We start from the raw sequence: 18,230 nt of genomic DNA on the forward strand, positions 1-18,230 counted from the left end.
ATTAAAAGACTGATATTTTGGGGAGAAGAAAAGCAACATAGCAGTGTTGCTTCTAGGTAAGCAAATTCAGGCCTATAAAAATAGTCATCTTAATTTCTTACACTCATGAACATGGTACCTTGGTTATATTTTGAAATGACGCCTGCACTGTGGTTATATAGAGAACTGGAAATCAGACATTTTGAGACTGAGTCTGCCACAGTCTTTCTGTGTGACCTCAAATAAATCCATTTAAGTCTTTTTGCCTTAATTCACGCAATATATTTAAAAAATTGGAATAATAGTACTTACTTGCTTTACAGGGTTATTGTGAGGGTAAATTGATTAATGTTGCTATAACACACAGGGATCCTCAGGTGGAAAAAGTATCGCTTCTGATACTTCATCATTATCTGTCAATGACCTCATGTGATATAATAGTAACATATCAAGAACTTAAGTGAAATGATGGCAGTAGTTGGGTTTGCAGAGCAGTATGTGAGATATACATTCACATGTTGTATTAATTTTCATACAAGGCATGCAGATGAATCTCTTGCATTACTCTGGAAATCTCAACATACATACATCCATATATAGAGAGAGTGGGAGAGAATAAGTCATAAAAACTAAATAAAGCAGAATCACATCAACTGTGTGTTGTGTGTGTGTGTGTATAGATAGTAAAATTATATATATATATCAAGTAAGCACTGACATAGTTGATGTGATTCTGCTTTATTTAGTTTTTATGATTTATTCTAAATGAACCAGTATGTCGCAATTCATTGAGTTGCAATTCTTGTGCAGTCTCAATAGGACCTTCCTTCTTTATTCAAATGAACTATTACTCTTTTTAGTAATGCTCTGCTATAGGTAAATCATCAATTTAAACAAAAAATTGAAGTGCGATTGACACAGGGTGCTGTCGGCACTCTGTTCCACCATCTCATACATGTGAAAAGATGGCCTAGATCTAGTTTATCTTGTGTTCTAATAATATATATTATTTAAAGTCCTCCATGATTTAGTAAAGAACATTTTTCTGCGTACAAGCATTAAGCGCACAGCCATAAAAGAGTGGAAAGACTTACTCAGAGAAGACTCCACCCTCTTAAACGTACCACACCAGAAACTCTTCGGTTGAAAGACAAAAAATAGAAATGGAAGGGAGTAGTTCTGCAACTGAGTCTGAATCCTGGCCATATAAAGTCATTTCCATTTGGAAATACCTAACCCTTCACAGGGATGAAATTGGGTTTAGTTTAGTGAAGCTTTTATTATGCTCTGAGGAAAATATTTCAGCAGCCAGGTGACGTTTTGCAAGGATGTCTTGGCTGGGTAGCCACAAAAAGCATGAGAAATTTTGGTTATGTATTTGTTAGATGAATATTCATTCCGACTTGAATTTCATTTAATAAATGCATTTATACAAGTTAGGCATTTGCTGAAGGCCATCGTTCACTGTTGGTGCTGGTGTCATCCAGATAGAGAAAAAATGTACTATATTCCTAATTATGATTATGGGGGTTGGTGTAAGAAGGTGAGAGAGAGATTATCCTGATGACAATCTAGATTTTATTATATCACTTCAAAGCAATGCAACCTGCTATACTAATGAAATTGTGTTCTTTTTTAAAAGGGCAATTGTTAGCCTGACTTTGTGCTCACTAAAAACATTTCCCCAATCTTGTTAAATTATTGCACTCATTTGAGATTTTTATGGCTGTGCATCTTACCAGGCCTCATTTCTTTACGTTTCATTCATTTTCCTTGTATTGATGATTAATGGAGGATGTCGAACGTTAGAGTGAGCAGGCATCAGCAAATGCAAGATCATAATTAGTTTAGCTGACGAGGGCCTCTGATAGCACTTGCATCTGGATGGAAAAATTACCCTATAGGGAACTGGCTGCTCACCAGGTCTTTTTAGTGATACATTGTGAAACACCCGATGAATCAAATGCCCTTTCAATGCCAAGAAAGTGTTCCAGTCTTGAAGCCAAAATTATGTCTGCAGAAAGCTTTCCATTTGAAATGTATCAGAGTACAATTATAACCATTGTATTTTTTTGGCATGAATACTACTCTCCTACAGTATGGACTAAAGTTAAATACATTACTTAAATTTTATGAAACCTTGAAATTTTGACTTATAGTGTTAGTAATTTTTAATTTATAATGAAATTAGTTTTCACCCAGACTGTTCTCCTACTATACTAGCTTATTCTTATCTGAGTTGAAGAAGATTTGTTCTGGAATACTTTCCTTTACAGAAAGAGAGCAGAGCTGAAATTCATAGTTTTTTCAATAAAAGAATTCCATTTCCTGCTTATTATTATTTGTGCCCACAGACACAGCCTGACTTTTGTTTAAATGAGAAGTATAATGAAATCATTACTCCACAGAAAGAATTTAACGAGCAATACTCATAAACGTGTCTACTTCTAATATTCTTGGATCATTATTAAAGCTGATGAATGCACAGCTCAGTCTGGTTAAAAGTCAATTTGTATTTGGGAGAGCTGTGCTATGCCTTTCTTTGCCTGATGAAAATAAAATAAATAAATCAATCCATTGATGAGACCATGTTGTCTGGGTTTCAGATGAAGTTCAAAAGAGGTCTCATTAGGAATACTGTACTTTTATTTGCTTGGCAGAGGTTACTCCTGCTTCTCAGTGGGCTGTGGGAAATGCATAGTAGTTTATGCAGCTCGTAGAGTTAAGTGGAAAAGACGAATTGAAAGTTGTGCATTCTGTTAATGAAGTATAAGCTCTGTTACAGGAATTAGTATGAGGTAGATAGAAACGGTGCCTTTAGCCTTGTTTTTACTGATCACGTTTTAAAATAGAGCAAACCAAAAAGAAATAATTTGCTGTAGAAGTACAGTGAACAAAACAGGAAAACTTTGCCGAGTGCTCGCTGTCAGTTTCTAAAGAGCGTATTTCAGAATTCACTGTTTAGAAACCGTCATTAAAGGCACAAAACCTAAAGTTCAAAAAGTTAAAGCTGTTATTCTGAAAAGGCTTTGGTGTTTTGCACACCTCATCCATCACTCTAGGGTTAATTATAATGAAAATCAGTGGTGCCTATTAAGCACAATTGAACCTGACCTCATTATGGGCAGTGTGGTTTTATACTGTCATTGTTGCCAGTCTACAGACAAAACTCCTGTGTTGATTTGTCCTAACTCCACAGATCATGTGACTCACCTCTGACCTGTTTTTTTTTTTTCCCTCCCTGTTTCAGAGACGTAGAGGCTCGGGTGTTTTTTGTGCCAATTGCCTGACCACAAAGACCTCTCTCTGGCGAAAGAATGCAAATGGTGGATATGTATGCAATGCGTGTGGCCTCTACCAGAAGCTTCACTCGGTAGGAAGAACTTACTAGTTTGTTCAGGGAAAAAGGGTTATACAGCTAAGCTGAAGCTGGGCAGCCGTAGTCCTGTCTGGTTGTGTGATTAGCACCACTCCCTGGCCTGCAGTTAATTTCCTAACTGGGTTTTTTAGTATGGTCACTTTGGGATCAGATGTGATTCATTATGAAACAAGCTGGGATGCTGTGGGGAGACATGTTTGAGATCACCAGTGATGTATTTAATTATTTTGATGCAAAATGAGGGAAACTGGTTTATTTTCTGGGAATTTCATTTAAAGGAATACAGTATGTTGTAATGACATTCCCCAAATGTAAATATTCTCATTTTGGTAGGAATCAGTAACAACAGTTCATAAAATTACAGATTCAGTATAAAAAAATGCCCTTTTCCCATACAAGTATATTTTTCTTCTTTCTCCCCACCAACCTTTTGTATTTATAATGAATTTTGAAGGTGTATTTTTAATTTTTTTTTTACACGGAAAAGCGAGTTCTGTGTAGCATTTATGACTTACTGCAAAGTACCAAGAGCTTTTGACTTTCAATTAAGCTGGTCAATTGAAGGCACTTTGTACTTTTCAAGACTTCAAGTTTCAGTGTCTCACTGAACTGGGCGCCATGTAAGCAATAACAGTATTACCAACAGTGGGGTGTATTTCCTCTTACCAGCACTGGGCTTGATCCTGAAAGGCGATCAACACTCTGGCCCTGATCCAGCAAAGCCATGCTTGCTTGAGTGGCTTTCTGGTTTGGGGCCAAAGTGCTCACAATTTTATACGATGGATCCCAAGGGCCAGATCTTATACCCACTAAGTTGAAATAGAAACTCTTGAGAGAGTCAGGTAATCAGGATTTGATCCATTAACTATGGCAATTAATCTTTACAACATCCCTGCGAGGTAAGTAAGGATTCTTGTTCTACAGACAGTGAAAACAAGGCACAGTTTGGAGTTGTGCTAAGGCAGCATACAAAGCTCAGCAAAATGTAACTTTATTGCTCTGAGAGCAAAAATTTCAAATGGGACTAAGGACCAAATCCTACTTCCTGTTCACATGCTGAAGTGCCTAGTATGTAGCCACATAATTGCAGTTTTTGGCACATATGCATGGTTTGAATTCAGCACAACCCACGCTAGCTTACTGAGCATGCTTAACATGCAGTGGGCCAGCTTCAAAGGCAGAGCTGAAGATTACTTATCCTTCTGCTTTTTTGTGTTCAGCACACATGCCCCGGGGTGATATTATTCCACCGCAGGAGGAAAGGAATCCCAAGCTGTGCATAAGTGTCAAAAAGTGATTTTGGAGCCTACATCCCATTTTTGAATGAGACATAGGCCCCTTTGTAAAATACAGAGAGGCTCTTTTTGTGACTAAAATGGTACTTACTGGGTGCATCTGAACGAGACGTTTACTGCGGAGCTGACTAATTATTTCCACAGTAAAATCTCAACATCTACATGTGCATCCCTATTAGGCCACGAAAACTAATTAACTCTGCCACGGGTTAGTATTCATAACTACAAGTATTATCCTATGGCGGAGTTCTTTAGTGCACAGAAATGCATGTGTAAATGCTGACGGGGCTGGCTGGGGCATGAGAGTGCTTCAGTACAGGGGCCCCAGCCAGCCCCTCTGCAACATGTTGAGCTGGGTTGAATCAGTGCTGGGCGGGCAGGCTGAGCCCCTGTGCTCCCTACCAGCTGGGGCTGCTCTGACCTGGCTCAATCTGCTGTGGTCCCAGGCACTTGTTCAAACATGACACCCAGGAGCAATAAACTCAGATACAGTATGCACCAGAGTTTATTGCTCTGTGCTAATAGCATATATAGATGCCCTCTCTGAGAATCTGAAAACTGAGGTGACAAAGTCCAAAGAAGTGATCCAGAACGTATCTGTTACAAAACCTATTAATATCTGTTTGGGAGACTTAGAGTGCGTCTACATGTGCAATTAATGCTGCTGAATAAACTCTGGGTCAATTTGAGCTGGAGTAAACTAATCCTAACATTACTGTCTTCATGTGCATTTAAGCACAGTAATTTACTCCACTGTCAGATATTACCTGCGTCTGACGGGACTATTTGACAGTGCTGTAAATTAGTCTACAGAGGCCCAGTTGTTGTACACATGTAGATGGTGATACTTTACTGCACAGTAAATTAGTCTACTGCTCAGTTAAGTGCACATGTAGAGGCATCCCTAAACACCTAACCTTAGTCTCCTGCACATGCAAAAATAGCAGCCCAGTCTGAGAAGCTAGGCCCAAGCTCTGTCATTATCCACATACAATGTGGAACAGTGCCTATAGATACCTGTATCCCCAGAGGATTACAGTCCAGAAGGCTTGCTCATATCATGCCTCATACATATCAATAGCATTGAGTCTATCACAAATCCTGGCAATCATGATCTCTTTCATTTATAGATATGGAGTAAGGGTCGTGATAATGGTACCTTCTGCCTTCCCATCATGTAATAATTAAGTGATTGAACACTTGCCTAGGAACTGCAAGACCTGACTCAATTCTCACCTTGGCCTCTGAGGATTCAATCCCAATTCTTTTACCTCCCAAGATAAAATAGTCTGAGTAGAAACTTGTAAAAGCTGTGACCCTCTACTTCCTCTGTTGAAGTTAAGTTACTGTGTAGCCAAGAATTCAAGAATCATGGGGCTAGGAGAGAGCAAATGACGGGCTAATTTTAAGCCAGTGAACTGAGGAGGTCTGGTTTTAGGGTTAGTTTTGTTAACTCTTTTACCTTGAATCACCTTGCTGGGGTCAGGCATCTGATTTTCAGACCTTGTAACACCTAAGTTGTAGGTGTATAAAGATGCCTTTCTGGATGCTTAGGAACCTAAATGTACCAAATGAAACTTAAGCTTCAGGCCAGATCCAATTTGGTATCAGCAGTGTCTAAACAAGATTTGGGGAGAATTTAGGTTCTTAAGAGTGATTCTATTTGGTCCTATTCCACAAGCCACAAAACTTAGTAAACACCCAAGTTCAGGTGCTGCCTCCATTTTGAACTGCAGAGTGCCATAGTTGCTTACACTTGGGCATGCTCAGAAACTGGGTCTGATTCCTACCAAAGCGCCATTGAGATCCAGTTTGATTTGGGGAGACACCTATTTGTGTCTGGAAGGATCTGATCTTAATAGATGATCATATAGCACTCCAGCTTGCTTGACAATATTTAATTTAAAAAAAAATTGCAGCAGCACTACCCATCTTTTGCCCAATATTCTGATGATAAGGAACACTCGCACAGAAAGTGAGAAACAGTGTTTCCTGTTGGTTGTTTTGAAGTGCCACTAAGGTTTTAGAGCCTTTTGTTTCTGCCTTTGTCTATTGTATACCTCAACCCAGTCAAATTGGATCATTATCCTGGGTAATATCCTATCTCCTTGGTAATATCATGGGTAATATCCTAAACAAGTTAGATTTCAGGGTTATCTAAATGGATCCAAAATCAAATTGGATCTGGTTATAAGCCATTTATGAGAAAGAGACTAAGTCTCCTAAGTCACTTAAGTATTTCTTTATTTTTACCCCCAAGCCCATGCTTGGGGGTTCAGTTGTGTTTAATCAACTGTTGTGTTTAATCAAATGCTATTACATCTCTTCATAAAAATGAAAAATACTTCAATATTCTAATGGCAGGCTGACTGACACCAGTCAAAAATACCAAATGTAACTGCTAAGTGCTATCATTTGGGGTTAAGTAAACACATTTTAACTCCAGAATAACCCAAACAAATAACATCAGGCTGACATTATGCAATTCTTAAGCTGTCACTAGCATCTTGTTTGGAACTCGATGAAAGCAACATTCTCTTTGGAAGACTTTTTCTTTTCATTCTTTCCTTGTCAATATGCTCAATATATTTTAAGGAGGAAACTGATCTGAGTATTTTAATGTCTTCTTTAAGAATATCCCACTTTTGGAAATATGTTTCAACTACTTTTTTTTTTTTTTAATGTACCCTTTGGCATTCTGTCATGGCTATAAATTCAATGTAGTGAATAGATCCCACCTAAAAGAATCAGTTTAAATTAAAAAAAAAATCCCCTCATAAAGACCTCACAGAGCATTGGAACAATCCTTATAAAACTGTATATTGCCAACAATGCTAATTGCTAGTATGTTATAAAACATTTATTTTATTACCATGTAGTCATTGGAAATAATTTTTACTCCACTGTTCAAGTATAGCACTAAGCTTGTGTTCAGTGGACACTGACATTAAAGATGTTAGTAGAAATTTTGTGACTCAAAGGCCAAGAATTTAATTAAACTTCCACTCTGACATGATCTTATAGCTAGTAAATTCAATGTAAATTCAAGTCTTTTAAGAAAAATAAGTAATGAAGGAATAACTCTTTTGAGACACTTTTTAAAACATTATAAGTAAAATCCAGTATCACCTGACCTATATTTGATAAGTGAAACATAAATTTCAGTATCAATGTGTTTATACATAATAGAAGTTGCAAATTATTTTTGTAATTGTTACTGGTTTCATAATTGTTACAACATCGTTTGGATTGTTAAATAATATAAATATTTATTCATGAGAATAAATTTTATCATCTATGTAAGTAATCTTGTTAAATGAAATGACAGTACATATCTGAGTAAAATTACTCAGATATCAGACGCTTGTAAGACTGGGCACTCTATGACAGCTTTGATTTGATGCTTGCTCTTTAAATCTCCAGTGGTTATTAAAAAGTCAGTGGGCTTTGAATAGCTCTCACTAAGCTATAAGAAATAGATATGATCTCTCAGATACCGGTGCATGTGAATGAAGGGTGAATGTTTATTTTGTAGTGGCTCCCACTCTGATTCACACTGACAACTATGATACCTTTGATTACTCAAATGAAAACATTATACATTCTCCCCAAACTGAAAATCTGCAATCTCCCCAATAATCCCCAGTCTATATATATATACAATCAGTTTACAATTTTTATAATTAATTTTCAAATTTAAGAAAACTGTTTCTAGCTCTTCATAAACACTGCAGACAGTGGAACGCATACATAAGCTATGTAGATTCGCAAGTGTAGAAAAGTTTTTGTCTATTTTATAATGTTTCTATTCTAAAGTGATGTCAATTTGGCCTCTGGAGCAACCCCATGGGAACCACTGAGAGATAAGCTGTATTGATTTACCTTCTGTACACTCCTTAGACAATGAATTAGGCAACATGAATAGCTCAGACACAAATCAGAAGTGGGTCCATGCCCCATAGCTCTCTGTCTGGAAGGCCTAACCATGAGATTGGAATACATCTTCAGGGTAGGGTTGCCGACCCTCAAGGATTGCCTTGGAGTCTCCAAGAATTAGATATAAATCTCCAGAAGACCGGTGAGAGTGATCTGGGAGATAAATGATACGTCATTCATTAAAATAAATATTAAATATTTAATCCAATTTATACAGTAGTCCAGTGGGTTTTTTAAATGTAATAATAATGTGCATTTGCTTTCATGATGTAAAGTCTTTGCACCGTAATCCATAACTGATAAACACAGGCATCTTCATGTTGTGTGTTGAGGGAATGTTGGCGTTCTGGAAACCTCCCAGAATAGATTCAAACAGAGTTGGCAACCCTAGCTCAGGGCTATCTAGGTGCATACTTTAGCTCAGTGGGGGCCAGCCTTTTTGGCAGGCCACAGATTAGCACCACACCCTCTCTAAGTGCCACTCCAATCCCCTTCCCCTACCTGATCTGCTGCTCTGCTTTTTGCTTCCTGCCCCACCTGATAGTGTGTTGCCTGTCCTGTCCCTGGTCTCCTGCATGCTATAGAGAGGCTGCCCATGCCACTCTGCAGGTTGGCCAGTCCTGCTGGAGCTGCCTAATTTGTGGGATAAAGAATATCTGGAACAGTCAAGAATATACATGGCTTATCTCTCAGTGGTTCTTGTGGGCTCCCTCTGGTGGCTGAATAATCCTTGAAATATGACTACCTTTGGCTTCCATCCTGAATTGTGCTGTATTTCTATCCCCTTTTCCCCACCTTGGTTCTAATTGCGTACAGAAGATGCTCCAGAATGTGCATTTTGGTATCCGACTGCTTTTTTGGCCTTGGGCAGATCACACTGACTTTACATCATAGCTAAAGGGTCAAATAACTTGACTTGATCTTTTTTTCAGTGAATTTTTTGAAACATTTTAAAAATAATTACTCAAATGTTTGGGGTTATTTACCCACATTTAGTGAGCTAGTCAAATAATTCCCATATCCATATACTAATATTAATTTATATAACATGTGAGCTGTAATAATGTATCTGACAATTCAATACATTTTTAAAATAAAGTACTTGCCATTTTTCAGTAAGCATCAATGTGATGCATTTCTATAACAACTGAGTCTCGGTTGGAAACTAAGCAGATGAGTTGAATCATTCAGATGCTCAATTATTTGGCGTCTCAGACCCATATATTTAAACTCTACTTAATGCATAACTTTAAAGGCCAGAATCTGCCAACCAGTTTATTCACATAAATAAAGTCTTGTGTGTTAATTAGAGAGAGGATCAGGCCCTATATCAGTAATACAAGGAGTTAAAATTGGCTTTGGGGTATTCCCCCAAACAAGATAAAAAATATGTAAAGCTAGGAAAATATCTAAGTTATATATAACAAACTCAACAGCATTGAACATATCAGTATGACACATCCTTATGATTGTCTTATGATGAGAAAATACCCTAAAGATTCTTCTGGAAAGTCTGTATGCATATTAATTTATTAACAATACAAATTAGGTGTTTCATTTGCATTTTTTGACAAAATACTCTAATTTTCTCCTGAATGAATTTTTGCCCCAGTACAGACTTATGCTGTCCCACTGAGGTAACTGTTTCATTTGCTGCAGTTCCAACAAGTTCAAGTTTTACTTATTAAAAAATCTAAATCAAAGTTTATATTTCTTCTGATTTAGATTTTTAATAGAAAGTAAAAGCTTGACAAGTAGTGGCTACAGCTAAGATGCAATTAAGCATGAGAATAAGCTGACCTTAGGGAAAGAATGGGGTGAAAGAGGAGAATAAGATGGCAAGTTAAGATAGAAAATAACACTGTAAAAATACTAAAACGAATTCTCTTTCAATACCAGACATTTTTATGTTAATTCAAAGTTATGAATATAAATAAATTATAATGTCTCACGTGTGGCACAAATGGTTCAGAATATCGAGTCCAGAATTTAATCAGCGGTTTAACACAATGTTAAAGAGACCATTTCCAAATAAACATATAAGTAGGACAGAGCATGGGGCACTCCTTTGGCCTCCATCCACCATAGGATTATGTGTACATTTGGACAAGATGAACCTTAACTGCCAACACTCCCAACTGAAATTACTTTTAGGCATTTTTTCTCTCCTTTAATGTCTGCCCAAGAGAGCAACACATACCAGCATTACAGCACTGTATTTCATTCATATGTTGTAGCTTTCCTGTGGGGAGAACTGACAGAGAGACCTGGCTGCTATCCCTTCCACTCTCCTTCTCATCTCCACACAAAAGAAGTTTCAGAGCTCATCTCACAGGCCTTCTTTGTCTTCGTTTGCCCCATATCTTTGGGGGAGATGACAAACAGATTACTAATATTCTCCTTATGAGCTCCATGCCTCCTCTGCACTGCCTTCTTCCTCATGGTTCCCCCCTTCCTCAGGTTCTTTCATCTTTTTTCTCTCCAACCTAGGTCTTATACAACAACAACAACAACAATAATAATAAAAAGATTTTCATGTTCTTTTCATCAGTGAAAGTTCAGAACAGTCAACTTTTTACAGGGTTTGATACTTAATGACTTTTTAAGTGATTAGGTATTATGTGTTAACTCATATGAGATGGTGGGTTTTAATTTAACATGTGAAAATTGGGTATCAGTTGATGGTTTTATTTTTAAAAGCAGGAGTCTGATGTTAGTTGACCCTTTGTATGGGATAAATAAGATTTCCTACGACACTCCCTTAAAGCATCTCTTAACTGGAGTACAATTTAAATTTGCATGAATACTGTCACTGAGACTTGCCTAATGTTTTTCTTTTATTTATTATGTATGTGTTCTATGCAGACTCCCAGGCCTTTAAACATCATTAAGCAGAACAATGGTGAACAGATCATTAGGAGACGGACGAGAAAGCGCCTTAACCCAGAGGCACTTCAGGCTGACCAGCTAAACAAACAGCAGAGGGGTAGCAGTGAAGAACAAGTCAATGGAAGCCCATTAGAAAGGAGGTCAGAGGATCATTTAAGCGAAGGTCACCAGAGAGAAATTCAGCTTCCCAGCCTGAGTAAATATGAGGCCCAGGGTTCATTGACTAAAAGCCATTCTGCTCATCAGCCGATATTGGTCAGCCAAACTCTGGATATTCACAAAAGGATGCAACCTTTGCACATTCACATAAAAAGTCCTCAGGAAAGTACTGGAGACCCAGGAAACAGTTCATCAATATCGGAAGGGAAAGCAAGCTCAGAGAGGGGCAGCCCAATAGAAAAATACATGAGACCTGCAAAGCACCCAAATTACTCACCACCAGGAAGCCCTATTGAAAAATACCAGTACCCACTTTTTGGACTTCCGTTTGTACACAATGACTTTCAGAGTGAAGCTGATTGGCTGAGATTCTGGAGTAAATATAAGCTGTCCGTTCCTGGGAATCCACACTACTTGAGTCATGTGCCTGGCCTACCAAATCCTTGCCAAAACTATGTGCCTTATCCCACCTTTAATCTGCCTCCTCATTTTTCAGCTGTCGGATCAGACAATGACATTCCTCTTGATTTGGCGATAAAGCATTCCAGACCTGGGCCAACTGCAAATGGTGCCTCCAAGGAGAAAAGTAAGGCACCACCAAATGTAAAAAATGAAGGTCCCTTGAATGTAGTAAAAATAGAGAAAGTCGATAGAAGTACTCAAGATGAACTTTCAACCAAGTGTGTGCACTGTGGCATTGTCTTTCTGGATGAAGTGATGTATGCTTTGCATATGAGTTGCCATGGTGACAGTGGACCTTTCCAGTGCAGCATATGCCAGTATCTTTGCACGGACAAGTATGACTTCACAACTCACATCCAGAGGGGCCTACATAGGAACAATGCACAAGCTGAAAAGAATGGAAAACCTAAAGAGTAAAACCTTAGCACTTAGCACAATTAAACAGAAATAGGTTTCCTTGATGGGAATTCAATAGCTTGTAATGTCTTGTGAAGATCTATAAAGCACTTCATATAGAGAGCATGCCTTATCCAATATAAAAACCCTTCCTTCTTTCCTTCCTTCCTTTCTTCCTTCCTTTGTGGGTTGCCAAGAAGGAAACAATGAATTGGATGGTGGCTGGATGGGGAAAGGGATAATCATTTGGGACATGGCCCACCAAACTATCCAGAATGCAGTGAATCAGGACAAATATCAATCACTGGGAATCTTATATTTCCAGACAGCTAATACCTTTGTGTAAGAGACATAACTAGCTAGAATGCAAAGATGTGTGTATGTATATACTGCTGCAGGAGTATAGTGAACATATGCACACTGTATATAGGAAATAGATTTATTAAATATACAAGTGTTCAGAAATCATTTAAATATTTTTAATTTGGACTAATTTCTGCCTTAAAACATGCCTTAGTCACTTTGTCCTCAATGCTTTGGCAGTGATTTCATCCAATTTTTTAGCTACCATTTTAACACTACACTTTTTCTGGCACATTGTTATCTAAGAAAAGATAATGTTCAAATGAATTATCTCTAATACAAGAGCCACACTGGGCTTAATTTGCATAGAACAAGGTAACCTGCTGTATTTCATTTTTTTCTGATTAACTGTTCTTTCTAAACTTTGGAGTTTAGGGTTACTTCTCCACAAATGTAATGTTGTTATACATACCAGTCAATCCCTTCAATAGACTTATACCAGCTTTCGCTAAGTAGCATTAAATGTCGTCATAATAACTTTTAATACTTAAAGCTTTGTAAAAACTATCCATGAAGGGAAAGCTCCTCAGCATAACTGCTCAGGGAAATAGGGCTAAATAACTAAATATTAAATAATTGGTTAAAGGTGCTGTTAGACAAGCCTCCATGCTTGCTATGAGGGTGTAAAGAACTGACTTTAATCATTTTCATAATAGTGTCCCAACCAGTAGTTTATTATTTTGCCATGGGGATGTAGAAGATATTACAAGCTACTGGATGCACTGTCAGATTAACTTATTTCATTAAAGAAGTTGGGAGAACAAATAGAAAAAATCTTATTTTTCTAGTAAATATTAATGTATTACATTTCAAATAATGGTGCCTGACATATTGAATAATTATTTTCTACAGTGTACGTATGCAACAAAGATATTCCATCATGCATTAGAGTCAGTTCTGGCTCTGCCTCGCTGTTTACATTTGCAAATGTAGCAAACAAGGTAATGAAGCAACTATTTCTATTGCAGTAGGTATCTCTTTTTTTTGTGTGTGTGCATTAAAGTTGTAAACGATAACATGAAATGAATGAAATTTGTTGATATTAATGGTATGGAAAAACAAGAAGGAAATGAAAATATTTTTTATGCCTACTTAGGAAAAAAAGGGTAGCACTATTCATTCCAAGTACTTTTGTATTCTTAAGCTCTTAACTCACATTGTTATGCTTAAAATGATAAACATATATCCTCTTTTTATTGCTTTGTCTGTGTTTCAGAAGAAACATTTCAGAAATTATTTTGATAAGTGCTGTTGGACTATGCAGCATTGATGTTTTTATTGCATTCTGTAGTAGCATTGCACTCCATTTTTACAATATTACGCAGTTGCTTTTTTGTTCTGTTTGGGTTTGTTTCTTTCGCAGTGCAGGGTCTTAGTTCCTTGAGGTCGGATGGCAGGTTTAGGTCAACTGGTTCATGAATGTTGCAGCGAATGAAGTTTAAAATATCATTCTGATATTATGTTGTCTTCTATTTCTCCATTTGTGCATTTTATTTTTAAAAATGTTCTATAAGAAAGTATCTCGGGACTAAGTCCTTCACTTAAGATTATATATAAAGGGTCCTATTCTGATCTCATTTATATGCCACCTATCTCAAATTGTCATGTAATTGAAGTTAAAGCATCCTATAAAAAAGGGTCCTTGCATTTAACTTACACAAAACTGAGCATTCTCCCCCTCTAGAAATTGGTGCACTTATGAGACACTTAACCAGGTAGAGCTAGGAAGCTGGAAAATGAAAGAGGGATGAGGGTGATGGGAAATGTCTGAAAGCATTTGACAGAAGTTTAAACCAGGGAGGAACAGGCCTAAACATATAGCACTTTGATAGTCTCTTGAAAAATGTGCCTAAATTAAAGCAGACTGCAAGAAGAAATGTCATCATGTATGAGAAGCACTTACACAGCTGATCACCAAAGGTCTCACTGACCTTGGCAGTATTTTAGGTGTTACATTTTCCCACAGATGAAATGTTATTGAACAACCCCTCTGATTTGTTAGGCACAAACAGGCTATTGTTTTAGCATCAGGCTAACATTCCTTCCTGCTTCCACCTAGTTTCTTTCACAACAGGCATGGTCACTGGTGATCAGTGTATGGAAAATCCCATTCAGCCCATTCACAGTTGAGATCTATAACCCTTCATAGAGTTCCAGGTTGGCAAAGGATATTGGGTCACATTCCTCCTCCTCTGTTTCTAGATGAATCTCCTGCTTGATACCAGTGCCAGAAAGTGACTGGTTGTGTTTATTATTGTTCCCCAACAATAGCTCCGTTCTTTTGTTTTTTGTTCTGAGGGAACTGAGATAGCTTGTCCTCTTCTTGTATGTCAGGGTCCGGTGTGTGTCCTAATCAGATTCCTCAAGAAATTCGTTACACTTTACTAGCAGCAACTGCTGGCTTCAGAAGTGGCTGCCTCAAGGTAATCATCACAGTTACTGTGTTGGGATACTAATGTCTTTGCAATTCCTGTGGCTTCTCTACTGACGAAAGCTGCATCTTCCTGGCAAAATATTCCCTAATGTACATGTTTGTCATAAAGACTTGTGCACAAACCTTTATGTCATTACACCACTTGCTGAACTAAAAGCAGAGGCCGGTAGGGGAAAATACACATATCAAAGTCTGGAAATAAGGAGGGCTACAAGCTTGTAAGTGTAAAGAGCAGGATAGAGTTCTGAATGTTAATGTTGTACTATAGTGTACAAAGGAAATTTGTAAAATGTACCTGTTGCTCTTGCCATGACATATTGAGATGTTCTGAAACTTCCACTTCTGAGACTTGGTTCTAACCAGTTCATAAAAAGAGATATGAAAGATTTGATATTAAAAAAAAAATCTTCCGTAACAGCTCATAGATTGAAGCGTGATAGCATTTGATGTTAATTATTATGCATAATGCATTTTAATACACATCAGTTTACAGCTCTGAAACATCAAGTTCTACATTTTCAAAAGTGTCAGTTGTGCTTATTCCTGCGACATGTAAAGTCAAGACTCGTTCATCCTATTTTAATCAATTAGGAGTACTTATCATGTCTGAAAACCTATTATAGGTTGGATCCCTAAAATAGAGTGCCTTTTGAAAGCATACATTCATTCTGTTTGCTTTTAAAATCCCTGAGAAGGACCATTGCTCTTTATTTAAGAATCTCAATATTTCTAGCTAATCAAATTAACACTCTATGTAGCCTAACTCTGTGCTAGAGTATCCCTTGCAAATTGTACTGATTTCAAGGTGTCACTTCTTGAGTGCTACCCAGTAGATCAATAAAAACAAAGGAGATGTTCCAAAGAGTACATGGTACTTAGGCACCTAACTCTAATTGGTTTTCAATAGGGATTTGATATCTAACTACTTGTTTTACTTGTGAAAATCTCCCATTAAATCTTCATGAGTATCTCATGCTCAGTATACTAAAAGATTGCTAAGGGAAGTTGGAGATGGTGTGCCCACTCTTCTGCCTGAAAATAAGGTGCAGTATGAGGTGCTTCGCCATTAGGACAGGGAATATGGAGATAAGATGAATTCTATCTCATCCAGGAAGTTTTCAGAGTTGACAAAAAGAGCTGGATGTGTAATGATAAAGAAAAAGCAGCACTAAACAAAAATATAACGATAAAACATAAAGGCCATGAAATGGAGTGACCTGATTTGGCAACTGCAAGTGGGTAGAAAGGTTAGAGACAAGCTCACCAACAAATTTTCTGACGGAAAAATGTTACTTAGTTGGGTAATACCTGGATTTGGTGCCAGAGGATATGGCCTAGCACCTGTTTTGCCTCCAAGTCTCTGATGTCCATCAAAATATCGTTCTGGTGTTTTGCTTCTTCCTTTTGCTTCTGTATTGATTTTTTTCTTGGCTCACTTAGCATGTTTCTTTATAACACCAGTCAGAATAAAAGCCAAAGATAATAGAAGTTTAGTTCTATAGAACCAGGAAAGGTGAATATGTTTTTCTTTGTTCCAGCAGAGATAGTTACTTTTGGCAGGTGTCCCCGATAGACTTGTCAACCTACTCACTATATAGATAGAAAATTGGAAGTCACACCATTTCCATAATTTCCATATGCAGAAATTTGACTGTGGAATAACTGAATATGTACAGGTGAGTAGTGGGCCAAGTGGAATAATTTGTATAGATTGTTACCATCAGAGAATGGGATTTTCCTCCTTCTTGTAGATATTGATTAGATTCATAAGCTCTCAAAAATTGACAGTTGCTGAGGTGCTACATAATATTCATATAGCTTATATAACTGGTTATATGATTTACCTCTTATCAGGAGGCTAAAAAAATAGAATTCCTCCCAAAAACTTTGTTTACCATGAAATAAATGCATTTGGTAAGTTAAGCTAAAATGCTTAGAATAAACATTGCAGCAGCTGCCACATATTGTATAATATTCAAGTTTTCATACTGTTTCCCATCACTGTGGTCTCTGAGCCCCTATCCAGGAAGTGGATGGGGGGGAAAGGAAACATCTCAAAATGTCATTGTAAATTTAACTTACAGCAAAATTCACCAGCAGAAAAAAAGGAATGATTTCATATTGCTAAACAAACACTCTCTAAGCATATAGCGCTGATTTGGCTCTTATTGTTTTGTCCTTACAACACATGATGTGTTTTTTGTTTCATTTTGTTTTGGTTTGGTTTGGTTTGGTTTTCATAGTGCATGTTCATTTCTACTCACAAACATGTTCTTGGTGTATTTCTTATGCAAACAATCTTCAGGCAGCAAAGATGTCTGTTACATCTAAACTTGAATAATAAAGTTTTACCACCAGTTATAAATAAGGTTTGTGTCATTGTTTATGGAGCAAATGCAATATCAGTACAGCATAGAGATGCTGGAAGAGAGAGTTAAGACCTGGACTAAATTGAGTCAATGTTTTATCTATGACCACCTCTTTCTGAAGGCCAACAGTTTGAAAGGCAAAGGTACCATTTGCTGAACAATAATATTGACCCCTCAAATTATGTTAGACCAAATTCTAAGTTAAGGACTCTGTGCTCTAAAGGTTATTGAAGTCTATGGAAAGACTTCCAGTGCAAAACAACTTGAGTGGGCTATAGATCAAACTATGAGCCTGGCATTATATTTCTAATACTGGTTTGATTACTTACCCTACACAAAGAAAGGACAAGAACTGGCAAAGAGGAAATAGCCTGGTGAAGGGCTGATTTTGGGATTTAACCAGGAATGCAGACTTCGCACGTAAGTTTACTTTGCACATAAAGTCTAATATGATCTTTAAATAACTTCATGTAGTCAGGATCTTGGTTTTGCATCTTGTCTGTAAATCAGCATCTTCCACAGAACAATGTCTCTGTGATCATACAGATCATAGATTAAATAGTGACTCG

General features: G+C 37.3%; 1 protein-coding gene across 7 annotated transcripts in view; it reads left to right on the forward strand.

Moving 5' to 3' along the window:
- The window catches only part of TRPS1 (transcriptional repressor GATA binding 1), a 275,610-nt gene extending 257,950 nt beyond the window's left edge, over window positions 1-17,660 (forward strand). For 6 of the 7 annotated variants that reach the window (XM_059723804.1, XM_006261871.4, XM_019495759.2 and 3 more), the window contains 2 exons: window positions 3,230-3,352; window positions 11,455-17,660. In XM_059723804.1, the coding sequence (XP_059579787.1) occupies window positions 3,230-3,352; window positions 11,455-12,516 (1,185 nt within the window). In that variant the 3' untranslated portion in view covers window positions 12,517-17,660. The remainder of the gene's footprint in view (window positions 1-3,229; window positions 3,353-11,454) is intronic. The other variant, XM_019495760.2, reaches the window with a different exon arrangement.
- Window positions 17,661-18,230: the final 570 nt, after the last annotated feature.

The sequence above is a fragment of the Alligator mississippiensis genome, chromosome 3 (assembly GCF_030867095.1).
Source record: "Alligator mississippiensis isolate rAllMis1 chromosome 3, rAllMis1, whole genome shotgun sequence".
NCBI lineage: Eukaryota > Metazoa > Chordata > Crocodylia > Alligatoridae > Alligator > Alligator mississippiensis.